Source organism: Gobius niger, assembly GCF_951799975.1.
Source record: "Gobius niger genome assembly, chromosome: 12".
NCBI classification, from domain to species: Eukaryota; Metazoa; Chordata; class Actinopteri; order Gobiiformes; family Gobiidae; genus Gobius; species Gobius niger.
Genome location: NC_136863.1, coordinates 13,898,113 through 13,915,627, shown reverse-complemented (window position 1 = coordinate 13,915,627; position 17,515 = coordinate 13,898,113). Strand labels below are relative to the sequence as shown.

Below are 17,515 nucleotides of genomic sequence, written 5' to 3'. Positions count from 1 at the left end.
AAACGACTGAAAAAGGACGTTCACCATTATTAAGCAGACCACCATTTTCAAGCAATATGGGAAAGAAAAAGGATCTTTGCTGATGAAAAGCGTGAAATAGTTGAATACCTTGGACTAGGTATGAAAACCTTCAATTTTTCACAAAAGATTAAGCGTAATCAACGTACTGTTAAGAGATTTGTGGCTGATTCAGAGCACATGCAGGTTTGTGCAGATAAAGGCACAATGATGACAATTTCTGCCAGACAAATACATCAGATTAAGAGAACAGCAGCAAACATTTGCTGAAACTGCTGGACTCTCCCAAACATCAAGGTGTAGGACTCTCCAGAGGCTGCAGTTGTGCATAAACCGTCTATCCGGCCACAATGCTCATGAGCAGAAACGTCTGCAGATGTTCAGCAGACTCCAGAGGAACCAGCAGCTTCAAATACCTGTTTGCTGCTTTGTAGCGGCTTTTCTATTAATTTGATGTATTTGTCTGGCAGAAACCGTCCTCATTGTGCCTTTATCTGCACAAACCTGTGTGTGCTCTGAATCAGTCACAAATCTCTTAACACGATGATTACGCTTAATCTTTCGTCAAAAATTTAAGGTGTTCATACCTAGTCGAAGGCGTTCAACCATTCCACGCCTTTCATCAGCAGAGAAATTCTTTTTCTTTCCCATATTGCTTGAAAATGGTGGTCTGCTTAATGAGGGTGAACATCCTTTTTCAGTAGTTTTTCCCTTAACCTGTTACCTGCCATCCTCTCAATCAGGGGCCCAGGGTTAGGGTTAGTTAATCCTAATCAGGATATGATTAGGGTTAACGACGGCAAATGTAATGTAAATAGTGTTTCACTCACACAGATCTCACACATATTTTTAGAAACTAGAAGGTCTTGGCTTTCAAATGATGTATCACACTGGCGTATAGGTTGTAAACTCTCCAGTCAATATGCTTTGAGATTTGGATATAAATAATTGTTAATCCTAACCCTAATCCAAACCCTAAGGTGGAAGATAACAGGTTAACTGGGTTTACCTGACAACTAATTATCACAGGAGTCAGAGATTGATTTTAGTGATTCAAAGAGCCCTGAGACACAATACCATCCATGAGTTTAATTGAAGAAATATTTGTTTTTACCTTTACGGTACTGAAAAACAATTTGCGTTATAATTTGCATTATAATTAATAACATAGTGTACCACCAGTACTTGCAGCATTCTGACTGACTGAAGTTTATAGACCACAATGTGTACACAGAATAATCAATTATAATAGTTATCTAGGAAGGAATCAGGAATCTACTAAAGGGCTACAAAAAAAAAACACTATTCTGCCATGAATCGCATCAGTGACGGTTTGTTTGAGATTAATCAGCCGAAGACAGTTAAGAAACGTTCTCAGAACCTCAGGTATTGTTCCGAGAGGAAAAACCTGCTTCGTGGTGTAACTGTCCTCTTGTTTCATTGGCGTGTTTGGGCACATCAGAGTGCAGCCGAAGGGCATCCTGGGACTTGTGGGAACGCAGCAATGTGGGTGACGAACAACACTATACCATTAAATGTAAAAACGCTCTGAAAATGAAGTCCAGACGCCCAAGGTTAACATTGCACTTCAGCATGAAACCACGAGGCACTTTGCGACATATTACTGCGTGTAGCAGCAGTGATTACGGCTAACCGATGTATATATCAATACTTCAAACTGTAATTATGTACTACAGTAAAAGTATATGTTTACTTCATGGGAGCGTTGGCATGCCGGCCCAGACTGTTTATGTACTCATGCCACTTGCACTATACTGGCACAGTGTTTGCACAGCTGACTGAGGCATAATCGTCGTGTAGTATAGTGGGGAAACACGCTTCATGGAAAAACTAAAAAAATACAACATTTTGGGTTTCAGAAGTGCAAGGGGAATTCCAGACGCCTGCAGTTCCCCATGTCTACGGAGGATTAGTGAAAACTACAGGAGAGGTACCAGACACAAGCAGCCCTGATGATTCAGGGGAATATTTTGGCAGGAAAATGACGCATAAGCATCACTGAGATTGATCGAAAATACTTTATGACTTTTATTTTGTGCAAGCTAGCCATATCATCTTTAAATTAAACAACAAACATGCTCCTGATGAGAGGTTGGACAGACGGATATCAATATAAAGCCTTTGGAAAAGTGTTTGGCTACTCGTAGGCGAAGCAAAACATCCAATGGTGAGGAGCTGTTGATGTCCCGCCAAGTTACTCGTCTGGTATAAGGTGGTGCAAGCCCACTCACAGTTAAGATGCATGTTTGATTAGATATTTTTCACAAACACAAAAAATACTGTGTTTTATCCTGTTTATGTAAAGGTAAATAGAACAGAGGGAAAACAATAACACCAGTGGATCCTTTAACTGCCCCTAGATACATACCAAAACAACCTGTATCTCTGATGTTGATGAATATGACGAAACGTTTACAAAGGTAGAACCAAATTCTCTCTCCAACTTAGATACATCTCTTCCAGATCTCCCTGAAATACACACACACACACAAACAAAAATGCGTTTTCCCCATTTCAAAATTCATTTCCCAAGCCGCCCACCTGGCTTTTACCATGTGAATCAGTCGTGCATTACTGCGTGATTCGGGAGACACAATGGGGAATTTTTTCCAGCCAAGGTTTATCATCTAAGACGGACCTGCATCCCATCGAACATCTGTTAAATGCACAAGTAAAGTGTTCTGGAAATTCAAGGAATACCTCATTGCACAAAAAGAGGCGGGAATAAACAAGCCTTGTCTATGGCAACCAGCAAGAAAATTAGGAAGAGAAGACAAATTGAATAGCAACTGCATAAATAATATGCAATGGTCATATTAATATTATTAGCCATGTTAATATAGTCTTAAATGCTGTATTTTATAATGTATAGTAGATACTGTATGAAGATATTTAGACATACTTCAACAGAACATATTTTACGAGTCAATCTTACACTTCTAACAACGCTGCTTCATCCTGATTTATCATTGTTTTTGACCATTCAACTTGGTTTCATTTCTTTGCCCTGTATTGGTTTCAGACCTTGAAGCGCTGCACAAAAACTGTTTTTCTGAGCTGGTAGTTAAAAGCTGAGTGCGTCTGCCATATGGTATTAGCTTGTCGAAGAGAAAAATACTCAAATTCGCCGAAATTGGTGACTTGTCCACGAGCCTGAAGGCAAAGCGCTGTCACTTAAAGTTCACATATGATTCTAATATACACTGACTTAAGTCCACTTCACATTCCGACTGTCACTCCAGATTTCATACTCTACTAATTTTGAAGGGAGACAGGTGTATGGCCGCCATCTTTGTTTTCTAATGTGATTTGTGCCAAACAGGTGCGGTAACTAGTTTGTCCCAGGAGTGGATTAAGGATCTTGTTAACATTTATGAGAGACAGCAGTGCTCTTGGTTTCCTCTGTAATCTTGAAATCAGCCCCTTGTCCCGGTTGATGTAAACAGACACTGTCATAAGATCTGGCTGTTGTGCAAATGTCTTGGAATTTGATTCAAGTGTGAATGAAGACGTGCCCGGACATGTGGCGATCAAATATATATTTTTTCTTATTCCTATGGTAAAAATATCAAGCTAATTTCCATTTCCCATAATTTCCCAGTGATAATGGTACCCAAGCGTTGTGAACGAAAGTGTGATTTGGCCTAATTCGCCCACTAGCTGGTACATGTTTGGTCCCAGTAGTCTCCTAGCTATAATAAGAAGTTGAAGTCTTATCTGTCATTCTTGGCATCTCTTATAAATTTCATGCTTTGATCCTTGCCATCTGTGTCTCTTTCTCTTCCTCTCAGTTACTTCCCCAAGTCAACATCATGCACAAGTCATTCTGCGGCACTGTGATCCATTGTGCAAGTCTGTCTGAGGCAGCTTTGATATACAGTCAAACGCACGCAAACTTACTAGACTAAACAGGCTGAGTGCAATAGACATGCTTAGGCCAAATTGACCATCATGTCTTTTATAGACCAATACTGCCAAAAAAAAGGTGAGATTTTTTGCATAACACAATACACAAATACTGCTTGCATCTCAATCACTAAGTCTGGACCAGTGTCTGAATGTATGCCTTGTACAATATTTGTGCGTAAGAAAACTCTAAAATAGAAACCTAACGCTTCAATCATTTCAAAGGCACAAATCCAACTGGGTCACATTAATAATGGTCCAGTGCATCATTATATGCCACCAGCAGCATCTTGCAGACAAAGCATGTTATACAGGATAGTGTACAGTGTGCCTTTGTGCCTAAGCAAAGTGCAAAATCACATTAATTTATCCTGTGCTCTCTCCCATGGTTGAGAGAGACTCCAACATTCAAGTACTACTCCCTTCCCTACTAGAGGCAATATCAATTTACCTAACATGTCTTTGAAGTTCGGACAATGGGAGGAAGCTGGAGACACCAAAGACAACAAATTCCATCTTAACACATCATTTTAAACTCATCAAAGGGATGCAATGCAATTTTTAGTATATGTTTCATTGATTTTGCTGTGGATTTATACACAATTACAAAAGCATTCGCATGATGTGGTTATGTTTCTCGAGCCAACCCACCGCCTTTTGTTCTCTCAGACGGCAGACAGAGCAAAGCAGAGTTTGGGTTGCCAGATTCCTATACAGGCAATGACACTTGATGGGTAAAAGACAATAAGTAAGGATTAAACAACTCAGTTTTAATGCACGACGTGGAGGCCAGAACACCACGATGTGCAGCGGAGTGCATTAAAACTGTATAATGCACGGCTCCGAGTTGTTTAATCCGCTTATACCATGGTCAGACAAGCTGAAACTCTTATTTGTGGCCTGTCTTTTTTTTTAAGTCCGGGGCAGGAGTTATTTCATGTTTTAGGCTGTTTTACCTGAAACTATGAAAAATGTTTGTCATTACTATGGAAACAGCTGCAGTGGAGTGATATATGGTGCGTTCATGTGGTCCTCGGGAACTACTTCCCCAGTTGGGGAATGCACGTGAACGCTTGCTAAACTGGGAAAAACAACTGGGTAACTCGGATCAAGACTTACGCACCTGACGTGGAAATCAGCTGATTTGTTCTTTTATTGTCTATGTGAGCTTTTAGTTAAAGGGGCTAGATGCAAGTTAGCCATTTTATACTCATTACTGCCACCTCAGGTCATACGTGTAACTGCACCTTCTATATTAAGCGCGTGCATGACGGCAATTCAGACCCAAATTAACACCTTTTTGAGTGACAGTGCAGGATTTTAGAGGCAGTTGTGGTGAACAGGTCTGAGCTCAATCTACACACTAGGACATTGTTGGAACATTTTGGGGGAGGAAATTAGATAATTTTACCATTTTTGAACTCCGTATAGTCCCTTTAAGCACTTTTTTGAGTGTAGTGTGAGCTGTCATCATCCTCGTAGTAACAAAATTGCGAGTGAAATGCCTGACATCAAAGTTAGCAAAAAGTACATTTACGTGATACTTTCTTAAAACAAACAAACTAACTAACTTGAGACGCTAACAACACATTTAAATGATTAGCTCAGCTAAGGGTTTATCAGTGATAAAAGACCGTTTTTATTTGATCAAAACCTACTTTCCCACATCAACACAAACCAACTGGGGACAATGACATCACATCTCGGGAAAACGAGCGCCCCAGTCCACATGCACCATTAGATCATGATTTAACTGTTGCCGAACTAAACTGGGCGTTATACAGTTTTAACGCACGCCAGTAAGCCAATCAGAATTAAGCATTCACCATTGACAGTCCATTGTATAAACATGTATATGTTGTAGAACCCAGTCTTTATTTTTGTAGTTCCATTTAGAAACAGTGTGCATGACCTACATTTTAGTCTCAATATTCTATTTGTTAGATTCATTATCTTAAGGTATCCTGTACAAATTACTTTCCTGGGGGTATTTCTATACCAAGGTCAGAGTATAATAAAACAAATTTGATAAATGTGGTTAGTGATAGGGCAACGTTGTACTTTTTTTTTTTTAATCTATTCTGACAAGAAGAAATGCGAATGTGATTAGAGTTTTTGTTTAAAGTCAAGATTCATTGATTTTTCTTATCAGCACCAATAACGTGATTTTACACATGGCACCTTCAACAAAATGTGTTAGTAACAGTTTCACTAATGTTACAAAAATCTAATTCAATATAAAGGTCAAGCCTTAAAATTAGATCAATCCCCTAGATGACATGGCTGCTGCTTCATTTGCGAAACCACTGGGGTTTGATAAGCGCAAATGCTGATGAGATTTTAAGCGCATTAATACGTTAAGCGCGGCGCGTAACCTTAACCAATCTGCAATGCAAATAATACATCTTTGTTTTTCTCCGTGTGTTTTTGTATAATGGCTGCAGTCGATACACCAACACAGCTGAGTGATAGCAAGCCCAGCGGCGTGCATCAACAACGCTGCATAACTGATAGGACTTTAGGAGAGAGAAAAAGGCAGCGAGTGAGAAAACAGCGTAGAATCTATTACATTGACTGGCACTGCATGCAGAATTAACTGTACTCCATCACCTGTCGCACTCATTTAACTCAAGTGAGCACACCGCGGCTGGGGCTCTCCTCGCACCTCTCCGTACCAGCCGTCCTGTCACATCAGCATTTCTCACTCTCCTCCTCCTTTCCCTCTCGCAATTAATCCCAGCGCTGCTCCTGCTGCTTACACTCTCCTTCTTTGAGAGGGTTTCCTGAGCACCACATGAGGAAAACACTGAAGTGGAGGAGGAAGTAGGCTAATTTTCCTGTGTGTTTTTGAGGATCTCCAGGGCACCGTAACATTGTGTAACAACTGTGCTTGTGAGGAGCTCAACAGCCCTCAACAGCTTCAAAACACACACCAGTTACTGATGTAAAATTCACATTTATTTTGCGCATAGGCTTAAAAAAAAAAAAAAACATAAAAATCTCTCCTCTCAGCTAGGTGAAACATCCTCAAGTCAAACACCTAAGTGCCCAGTTGACAACCCTGAAATCCTTTACTTTACAACTCCTGGATGGCTGAGCTTACACAAACAAGCAGAAAAGAGACAAGGAACGACTCCTTTTCTTCACGTAACCCTTGGTAACACAGGGAAGGTGGCATGGTCGCGTTTTACTGTCTATGGGTCGCACCTTTCTGACTTTGGGCTGATCTTTTATATGCCCTTCTGAGCAGAGTTGGCTAAAAACCCTCACATTAACACTCAAAAATACATAAAAAACAAATAACTTTCAAACTCTAACTTGAATATTTCACATCTGCTTTTTTAGAATTCCACAAAAACAATCCCAGTCTCATGCTTGAAACTTTATATCTCCTAAATCTCGTTTGGCTAACACAATTAAACTCTACTCAAACTCGATACGGTGACACTATAGCCTACAATCTCTCGGCTCTACAAGCGTTTTGGCTTCAGTAAAATGCAGCATTAGTGGTCTTTTGAGAGTTTTGAGAGTTCATCACTACATTCAACAGCTGCACCATTTGCAGTTGCCATGGTTACAGGTTAGCTTCCGGATGTTTAACAGGTGTTTTCTAAGGGTGTTTTGGCTGTAGCCTACAGAGCTTCTATTTCATTTAAAATGGAAATAGAAATGGACAAATCCATTTGTGTGATGTCATAACATAGCACAAGAACATTGAGTGGCCATGTCTGCAATGTTATTCTTGTGTGTGTAAGTCTTTGGCTGAATAACATAAGAGTAGCAGACATGGTCACTCAGTTTTCTTTTGCTATGTTATGACATCACACACATAAGTTCAAAAAGGGCGAAGTGATGGGTTAGGGTAAGGATTTCAATTCAATTTCATTTTTTAATATTTAAAACTAAAAAACAAGACGTTTAATAGGCTTATAATTCATAAGGTTGACATTTACCTCAAAATAAACCTATGAAATATGTCAAAATACCGGTAAACCTATAATATAAATTTGGCTTGAGCAACAAGTACTGCCAATCATTGCCAGCTGAAATACTGCCAATCATTGTGAAGGTGAAGCTGTCTGATTTTGAATCAACAACCTGGATGGCAATTCGCCATCTTCTAGTCCTATTAGTCAAAAGCAAGTCAAAAACACATATAGATTTTTTTTTCTGAACTGTAAGTACAGAAAAATGTATCTTTTCAAAAGGTACAGTGTTAAGCACTGCTGATATTTTTAGCATAATGAGGACTGGCTGCACTGGTACAGAGTGGTACAGCTGAAGAATGAACTCAAGTCACTCCTGTGTGCTTTTTTCTTGAGCATATGCACACCAGGCTCCAGCCCTACACCACATCACCAGTCCGGAAACAATAGAGCTGAGGGCTCAAAGTCTTTTTCTCCTCCAGAGTTTTGTAATTGCCACATTGCTGCAGAGTGGTGACGGGTCAATGCATGGCAACTTTGCAAGTGAACACACACGGCCATGGAGGAGATCTTAAAGGATGAATGGTTGTGCTGGATTTAAAGCAAATTTAAAGTTAAAGAATGTTCTCTGCGATTAAATGCTTTAAAGTGGACATGTCATGCATAATTGTGGCTTATAAACCTGAACCTTGGATTTTCTTTATCTTTTTTTTACATTTTTAGAGCAATATCCTTTTTTAAGGATCAGTATCCAGGAAATACAAAATGGAAGGATTCAGCAGAAGAAAAGATAACGAAAAGGTTTACTCAAACCTGTGGCAATGAAGCAAATATATTTTGACAAGGGATCATTGGTAACATTGTTAAAAGCTCTAAAAGTGGAACGTGCACGTGTCCCCTTGAATCTCAGTACATGTTGCTGGTTATTAGTCCACTATAATCATTAGAGCCCCTTTTTTGTAACACCGGGCGCTTCGTTCCACTGCATCAGCAACACTTACTTGCAATTATCACTTCATTAACAATACAAGTACTAGCTGAACAATAACACAGACTCTAAGAATTATTATTTTTTAAGAAGTTTCGCTTTATATGTATAATAGCCAGCAGGCTTCCAGAGCACTTTATTTTAGTATTCCATTTCAGTGGGTGATGTTCCCCCGAATATCTCTTGAAAAGACGCAGTGAATGCATTGATATGTATAGCAAAAGGTAGTGGGGAAAAACAGTAAAGTAAAAAGTAAAGAGCACAATGGCACAGTGCAACCCAGCTTGTCATTCAAATTACCTCAAATTATCCCGGCGTTATATTTCACATGCCACTGGCAACAACTGCAAGGAGACGCACTTTGAGCCAGTGTTGAATTTCATTTGAGGTTATTATCAGGGCAGAAGCATCGCCTGCTCTGTCATCCGTGCATGTGTGATGAACGATAATTCCAAACAAAGCATTTATACGGAGAATGAAATAGAGAAATGAGAAAAGTACAAATGGGAAAGACCTTGTTGATGCAAAGTTTACAGCAGCTGCAGAACAACACACACACTTCTGCATTAATGTTGTGATATATTTTCTTTTTCATTTTTTTTTTATCTAAGGTGAAAACACAAAAGCACTAAAACAAAATATATTAATCAAAAATGACTTGTAAGAGGGAGGCTAATAGGCTAGTTTATACTACAGGGTCAAATCTACGCACCGGCATCAGTGAGCTTGCGTGAAAAAGCAAATATAATCCACCGGCGTTAGCAAGTTTCCCTCTGTGTTTTGAAAAGCCACGTGTGAATGAAGGTGAACCAATGGGGAGCTTCTGTGTGTGCCTAATGTAGACCTCCACTGCTGTGTGTGTGTGCTCTGTGATTGGCTGCTGGACTAATTTGCCATTAGTCCTCAAAGGTGCAGGAGGCGGGACCGTGCGCTTTACTAACATCTGTCAATCACTACATGTTTTTGTGTGTGTGTGCACGTGCGTCAGATGCACTAATAGGAAACTATCCGGTGTAACGGTGGCGCAGATAGTAGAGTCTTGTAACCAGGGGGTCTGTGGTTTGAATCCTGCAGGTGCACACTGTCATTGTGTCCTTGGGCAAGACACTTCACCCTCCTTGCCTCCTAGGTCTGCGTACACTGGTGTATGAATCGGTGACTGGTTCCTTGATGTGAAGCGCTTTGAGTGCCTAGAGCAGGTAGATGTGACCATTTACCATTTATATGCACTGCTGTGAGTGTTTTAGCTGGCCTGTATGGAAAAGCGAAACTGAAACATACACTTTTACAGTTTTGTTTTCTATTTTGTTTTGCATTGTGAATAATAAAGCAGCTTTGAAAAATTGCCTATTTTTTCTGAGATTATAAATACTGCCAAAGGATGAATAATTGTCTATTTTTTTTTAATATTGTGCTTGCACCGTGACGCACCGAACCGCGTGTCCTGCTCCATTGACAACAGCCGTCACTGACTGCATGGTATAGCTTATATTGTGTTGTATTACATTATCCAAAGTATATACGACTTTTAAAAGAAATGGATTTTGAAGTCCTCACTTCACCTCTGTGAGAATGACATTGGCAGTTCAGACATGAACTTGGTCGGTCTTAATTTATGGGATCATTGATCCAAGGCAAAGACTTTTAAAATTGCCTTAAAAAAAGATCCAAGGGCATTCTCCGGTCAAAAAATCATTGCCTTCATTTATCTTTTAAAGCATGTCCCTATTAGGTCAAAGAGAGTCTATCGGAGGCACTTAAGTCTATTACAGCTACTCTGAGCTTGAGGCAGGAAACACACAACACCAACACCTAAACCATAGCAATTAACCATTAACAATCATGTCACCAATACAGTTCAATTACATCCCCACAATCTCTATCTTGAGAGGCATCAGTGTCATTATCATAAAGCATTTCATGATCCTAACACTGACCAATCAGGTTTTCTATACTTTCATCTCTATTTCAAGGACATCGTATAGCGTCATTAAAGGCCCCGTAGAATGTTTTTCCTCCAGAATAAATGTAGTTTTGCCCTTCTGTAAATTATAAAAGACGATATTTGAGAAAAAGATTGTGCGCTGTCCATCTAATTATAAAGCATTTTTATAAATTGTGAACTAGCAGCTATTTAAAGTTGTTGCTACCATTGCCATGACAATATTGGTCTCCGAACGTTGTGAACTATGCTGCTTATGAACTAACCCCTGAGAAGAATTTGGATTTTACAAATGTAGTGGGAAAGTTAGGAATGAGTTTGGACCACTACGAACAATTTAAAATCCACATTCTCCTGCTTTTTATTGTACAATATGCACACAAAAATCAGATATGGTCTTTAAGTTCATAGAGACAAATGTAATTGGCAAGATAACACTTCCATCCCTACAGAATTTGACTCTTTAGGTAAGGAATATCATGGACACTGCTAGTAGATAGATAAAAATTGTCATTGTCAAAAGACAGTGATGGGAACAGCCATACATTACGAAGAACAGAGGGGGCCAGCTTCAAAAACCGTATGTGTGTTAGAGGGAAAAAATACAAAATGTGTCAGAAAGGTCTCGGTTGCCTTGTCAAATAACTTGAGAGCTAAATTAAGTCTTTGCCGCCTCTTCATATATATGCCCAGACTTGAAAGTGCCATCACCGCTGCGCACCAAGTCATCTCACACCTAAAGTGAGATTGCAAACCTGTCCTGAGGGCGGTACAGATCCCCCGATATCTACTTCCAACATTTGCCTTGTCACATTAGGGAAATCAAAGAGGTGCATATGTGTTTTCTGAGTGGGAGCTCTAGTAGAAGAAATATCCCACAGCAGTTTCCTGTTGGGACAGGATCCCAGCTCGGAGGAGACGGGAAATCCAACACCCACCATCCCCAAGCACATACATACACTAAGAGTGAGTCAGGCTGGAGAGGAACCCCTGACAGCCTGATGTACTGTGGCTGAGTGGGAGGCCTGCCATATGCTACTTGTACCTAAGCAGATCTTTGAGAAGCAGTAGGCGAGAACAACACAACTACAGCGCTGGACAACTATGTATCCAGTGTCGCTGAAAGAAAGAGGCCATGGCACATACATTATATCACTGGACAATTACCTTACTCGTCAGCATGAATGGTTGAAAGACGATTTTAGGGCTAGAAATAGACAGATTGTTGTGGGGGTTGGTAACGTGAACAGAAAAACGGCAAGTGCAAATTTAGGTTTTGCTCTGACAGCCTGACTCTCACTGTACATTATTTGGTAGCTCTTTGTAAAAAGCATATAGTCCATTTGTACATCTTGCCTGACCTGCAGATCCTTTACTTATTTTTTTATTAACTCACCTCAAGCTCAGCTAACTTATTTTATGTTTGTTTGTCGTGAGTCGCCACAGTGAACTAGTTGCACACTTTGCAAGTGCCTCAACTCGGGACACAATCAGTACGCAGGATGGGCTTGAATCAGTCTGCGTAAATGAAACTTGCAAAATACACGCAGGATTGTTAAAGTGATCTAGTGTCAGAGCGTAATGGCTACATTTTCCAAGCCCATAATTGAAGTCCAGTGCATTTAACATGATGTAACATAGTCTTCCAAATTCTTAATTGACTCGTTTGTCGCCGAGGAAGAAAAAGTGCTGTTATTATTTTTAACCACTTAAGCTAAAAGGAAAGTGGGGAATTGTCTTTTGAGGAGATGCCACATTATTATTCATCTTCAGAAGAACTAGTTTAGCATAATATGGAAAAATCGCCTCAATTACTCCCTCTTGGAAGAGAGAACGGATGGTGTTGTACGGGAGTTCTATTTGGCTGGCAGTGGCACAGCTAAGGTCAAGTCCCTTTTCAGATTGACTGGCTGTTTGGTTTTTAGTGGTGAAGGGGGGAAAAATGAACCATCTTGGCCTTATCAGTCACGCCAGAGGGGTTCCTGAGCTTAACTTTCTCAACTCAAAGACACACACTGAAGGACAAAAAAAAAAAAAAAAAAAAACTTCCTCTCAACTCGTCCCAAGATGACCCAGCAAAACCCATGCAGGAGATGAATAGCAATTGCCGTTTCAAATATGCACACTCACAACTCACAGTGGTAGCTTGCAGTCAAATGGTATGTCGGTGGGTCACTACATGTTTTTCTATGCAGCTACGCACCACTGAACACTCTCCACACACCTTTATAGAGGTTGAAATGGACTGCATTTCAAGTGGCATAAACATACTACTAAAATTTACACTTTAGCAAGAGGCGAGAATCTGCATTTTGTATTTGATTGTAATAGGAGTGTTTTCTCAGCATCAATGTAGTTACTCCATTACTACCAAGGATAGCTTTCCCGGTTGGGTCAGCTATTCTGGGGGCAGGAACCAAATATGAGGATTGTTGCCATAAAACAAAACGTTTGTATGGTAAAAAGTAATAAAAAATGGCACCTGAAAAAAAGTAATGTGACTGAAACCTTTTTAGGACACTATTTTTGGCCTTAAAATCATTTCATATTTTGATTAGAATTCTTAATACTGTATCTATGGCAACGATCCTCAAATCTCTTTGGACCCATGGGTAGTACTATTCAACTCCGATACGAACATAATAAAATACATTAAGGTCAATACAAACGCAAGTAAAATTTCACTGAATGAAACAACAGCACAGTACAGAAAAAGTATAAATCATAACCAAGTCTTATTCCTTTTTATTTTTGTTAAGTTGAGATCCAGGATTGTAGCAATGATCAAACTTGAATATTGTGGAATGCAACAAACAAACAAACAAACAAACAAACAAACAGGTTTACATCTGTTTCTCTCTAACTTAACATAAAGAAAGTGCAATACAGCACTTGGGTTTGTAATTTGTCATCAATATTGCCACAGTGTTTCTCTAACTTTCAGCGTCTCCGCTTGTCCATCTGTCTGTCTCCTCCACACTCCTCTAATTCACTTTTATTCACATCACTCTGCATAATGCATGATAGCACGCAGGTCCCCCAAGGCCTCTCATTACGTAAACCTGTTGCAAGAGGAGCCACAGTAGCACTTTTACAGCATCCATCAAAACAGAGCCGAGTGTGTATGGAGAGCACCGTGATGTATTGCTGGATAAGCAGCGGCAAAGTCTGAATGCAATTACAGTAAGCCCTATGCTTTGAAGGGGTGCTTGCCATTTCTAAACCTGGGAAGACCAGGCAGGGTGGTACTACTATTAAGTGTGCATCCCTGTGAAATAGCTGGATGCAAGACACTTCTGCAAGACATCAGTGTAAAGAAGCAGACTGGGAGAGCCCTTTCCGAGTGGGGGGAGAGACAGCATGACTCCGGGGGATATGGGCCCTGATTCGTCGTCATCCCAGCGAGTATGAAAAACAGAAACACAATGCCACTAGTAGCAGAGAGTAAAGTCTGGCACAGCTGAAAGAAGGTAACCCGTGAGTGAACCGCAGTTTAGTGAAGGCTAAATGGAGCTTTCTGTCAAAGCACTTCATGACTAATGCTTTTCAAAGAAAAAAACATGTTGACTTAATACTGAGTTTGAATACTGCATGGAAAGGTCTAAGGAAGATTGTGAACAAAATATTTGCGCTCAGATTAAAAGGGTCGGAATTTGTGGAGGCAGTCATTAAACAGACTTTATGTGGTGTTTACTTTGAATATATATATATATATATATATATATATATATATATATATATATATATATATATATATATATATATATATATACCTGAGGACTGGAGACACTGTAATTTTGATCATCATCACTGATCAGCACTTACATCGAGGAGAAGAGGAGTTATATAGATATACTGGTTTAGGCATAATTAGGTTTTATAGCGATTACTTGGGGGGAAATGATGCAAAGAAAAAGTCAATAAAGTGAATGAACCATGAACTCTTTAATAGAGCATCTGGATTGTGACTCACCATTTGCGCTTTTGCCACAGATCAGGTGTTGCCACGGTTGCAGGGAGCCCCATATCTCCGCGTCACCGTTGATGGCCTGCTCCAGGACTTCCACTGTAAACTTGGGGATCCCGTTGTCCCTCTCCAACAGCGCACTGCGCAGCACTCGTGCGTAAACCTCGCGGAACAGGCTCTCCATGCACGCGGCCAGGTAGATAGCTGCATGCTCATGGATCCTCACCGCCACTCTGCTGTCCACCATCCACCTGAAGAACTTGCCCACATTAAAAATGAGGCCGCAGCGTGTGGACTTTCCCCGGCTGAACTTATCCTCCTCTGTGCTCATGTTGTACATGGACAAGGCACTGAGGGCCGCGCTGATGCAGCTCTGAGACGCACTCCAGGACAGGACCATCTTTATGGCACTTTGGATCTCATATTTGGTGCATTTGGCATAACGCAAACTTAAACGCTGCGCTTCTTTAGAAACCCTCACCAGGACCCGGCCGATCAAGACTGACAGCCGGTGCAGGACGTCCTGCGGAGGGGTCGGTAAGCTCATCTCCTCGTCCTTGTTCAGCGCGCTCGCCACTTCCCCGAGGCTCCACGGCACATCCTCAAGCTCGGGTAGTTTAGCGCACTGCCCGCTGCACTCCAGGATCTCGGTGTCTTCGACCAGGACCGTGTTAACAGTGTCCAGACTGTTGTGTCGACTGTGCATCGAGTCGGTTAAATGCCAGTAGTTCCCCCCATGCGCCTCGGAGCAGCACAGCGACGCACTGGAAGATCTGAAGGAGTCCGCGGCTCCACCATAACCAGAGTCGAGCGTCAAATCCTCCAGGGTCCTCGCTACAGACTTGCTACTTCTTGCCATAACTGCACTTCATACTGTAAAGGAGGGCTTGGGGGGGAAAGTGCAGATAAATTGTCAAAAAGTGGAAATGAGATGCCGCACACTTCGCCTGGGAACCGCAGTCTGAGTAAGTCCTCATAGAGCTGTTTGGGAAAGTTAGAGTAGTGTGTCACTACAATGTTCGGCAGCAGCAGAAGCAGCGCAGTCCCTGACAGATGGGGCGGAGCCATGCAGACCTGTGAACAGATGTCAGCCAATGAACTGCGAGAATCAGGCAGGAACGAGCCCTAATTGGACCGCTTTGCAGAATCTATAGAGAGCTATTCATGTTGCCATTAACAAGGCTTAATAATAGCAGAAGATGTAAACAGTGAGTAGACATGTGGCGATCATTTACCGGCTGTTTAACTGGTTAGGAATCGGGGTTGGAGAAAAACTATCAATCAGTCTATAGTCCTATATCTGGATAGCCTATTGGCTCTGATCACTTTTTATCAAATTGGGATTGGGGAGGCTAGGTTACCTCAAAATCATTGGTAATGACTAAATGTCTTACTATTGTAATTGGCCTATTGCATGACTTAAACAAGGCTAAAAGACCGTCAAATAACTTGGTTGAAAAACAGTTAAGTAGGCTCCTTTGCTGCGTGTTACTTTCTCGTGGGAATCTGGCTTTCTAGTTATATTCTCTCGGCTCATGTCTGATCGTAACATGACTCAAGAGCATTAATAATAGATTGCGTGCATAATGTATCCTTCTCTGTTCCTCAAAGGGACAACTCAATGAAAAGACCTGCATTACCTACTTTCAAGGTCACTCGATGGGATCGAAGGATGCTTATGAGCTGCTGTGTTGTGTCTCCTCCCATGAAAATAAATAAATAAATACCTCTTCATCTCCGAATAATCTAAGACCACAAAAAAGTGTTAAAAAAAAAAATAAACAAGGAGAAAAAAAGAAAAGGCATATAACATTAAGAAAAACATTTATCGACACAGTTACCAAAATATGTTTCAACTTAACCGCACAGAGAATAACTTGAGTTTATGACGTCCATAAGGAAAATAGCCAGGCTATCAGCCTCCTGCAGCCAACGTGGTTTCTGAGGCAACAGCGCCCTCTCGTGTTTGTTTTCGGGTCTGGTCTCATTATTTACAAAAAAAAAGAAAGAAAGAAAGAAAGAAAGAAAGAAAGAAAGAAAGAAAGAAAGAAAGAAAGAAAGAAAGAAAGAAAGAAAGAAAGAAAGAAAGAAAGAAAGAAAGAAAGAAAGAAAGAAAGAAAGAAAGAAAGAAAGAAAGAAAGAAAGTATTGAAGGTTAGACCGCTAGGTAAGCAAGTAGAGTGTCTCCTACAATAGACGACAACCACTTAGCCTGAATTAGATTAAAATCGAACCTTGAAGCATATTTTCCCTTGACTCGCAGTGTGCCTGGGTATGAAGGTAAATGCAATGTTCAAATTTACGCTCATTTTGAAAGATAGTCATGCGCACCATAACCACAAGGGGATAACTTAAATTTTAAAAAGGAAAGAATTCCACACGTGTCCAGCAGAGGGCCCTGACATAATAAGAGATCAGGATATAAACAGCATATTAAAGCCATGTGGTAGTCTAAATGCTCAGTCTGCCCCACTGTGGCTTTGGCTACAATAGTAGAGTAGCCTACCGCCATCGATAATGATAATAATGACATAGGCTGATAAAGCGCAATAATTGTAAGCCATTGATATTTATCCAGCCACAGTCCTTCACAATATATGCAGCTCACAACCCGCCGTGGGGAATGAATTTCGGCCCACGACCCAAAATGAGTTTGATACCCCTGATTTAAAAGTGCATTATGGAACTTTTTTGTAGTAGAAGAAACTTGATATGTGTGCTTAACTAACCTTTTGTGATCCAATGGCT

General features: G+C 40.6%; 1 protein-coding gene across 2 annotated transcripts in view; it reads right to left on the bottom strand.

Annotated features, from left to right (window-relative positions):
• Positions 1–16,036, bottom strand: part of btbd11b (BTB (POZ) domain containing 11b) — a 90,854-nt gene extending 74,818 nt beyond the window's left edge. Inside the window, exon 1 of one of the 2 annotated variants that reach the window (XM_079568269.1) lies at positions 14,775–16,036. In XM_079568269.1, the coding sequence (XP_079424395.1) occupies positions 14,775–15,627 (853 nt within the window). In that variant the 5' untranslated portion in view covers positions 15,628–16,036. The remainder of the gene's footprint in view (positions 1–14,774) is intronic. The other variant, XM_079568270.1, reaches the window with a different exon arrangement.
• Between the last annotated feature and the right edge of the window lie 1,479 nt (positions 16,037–17,515).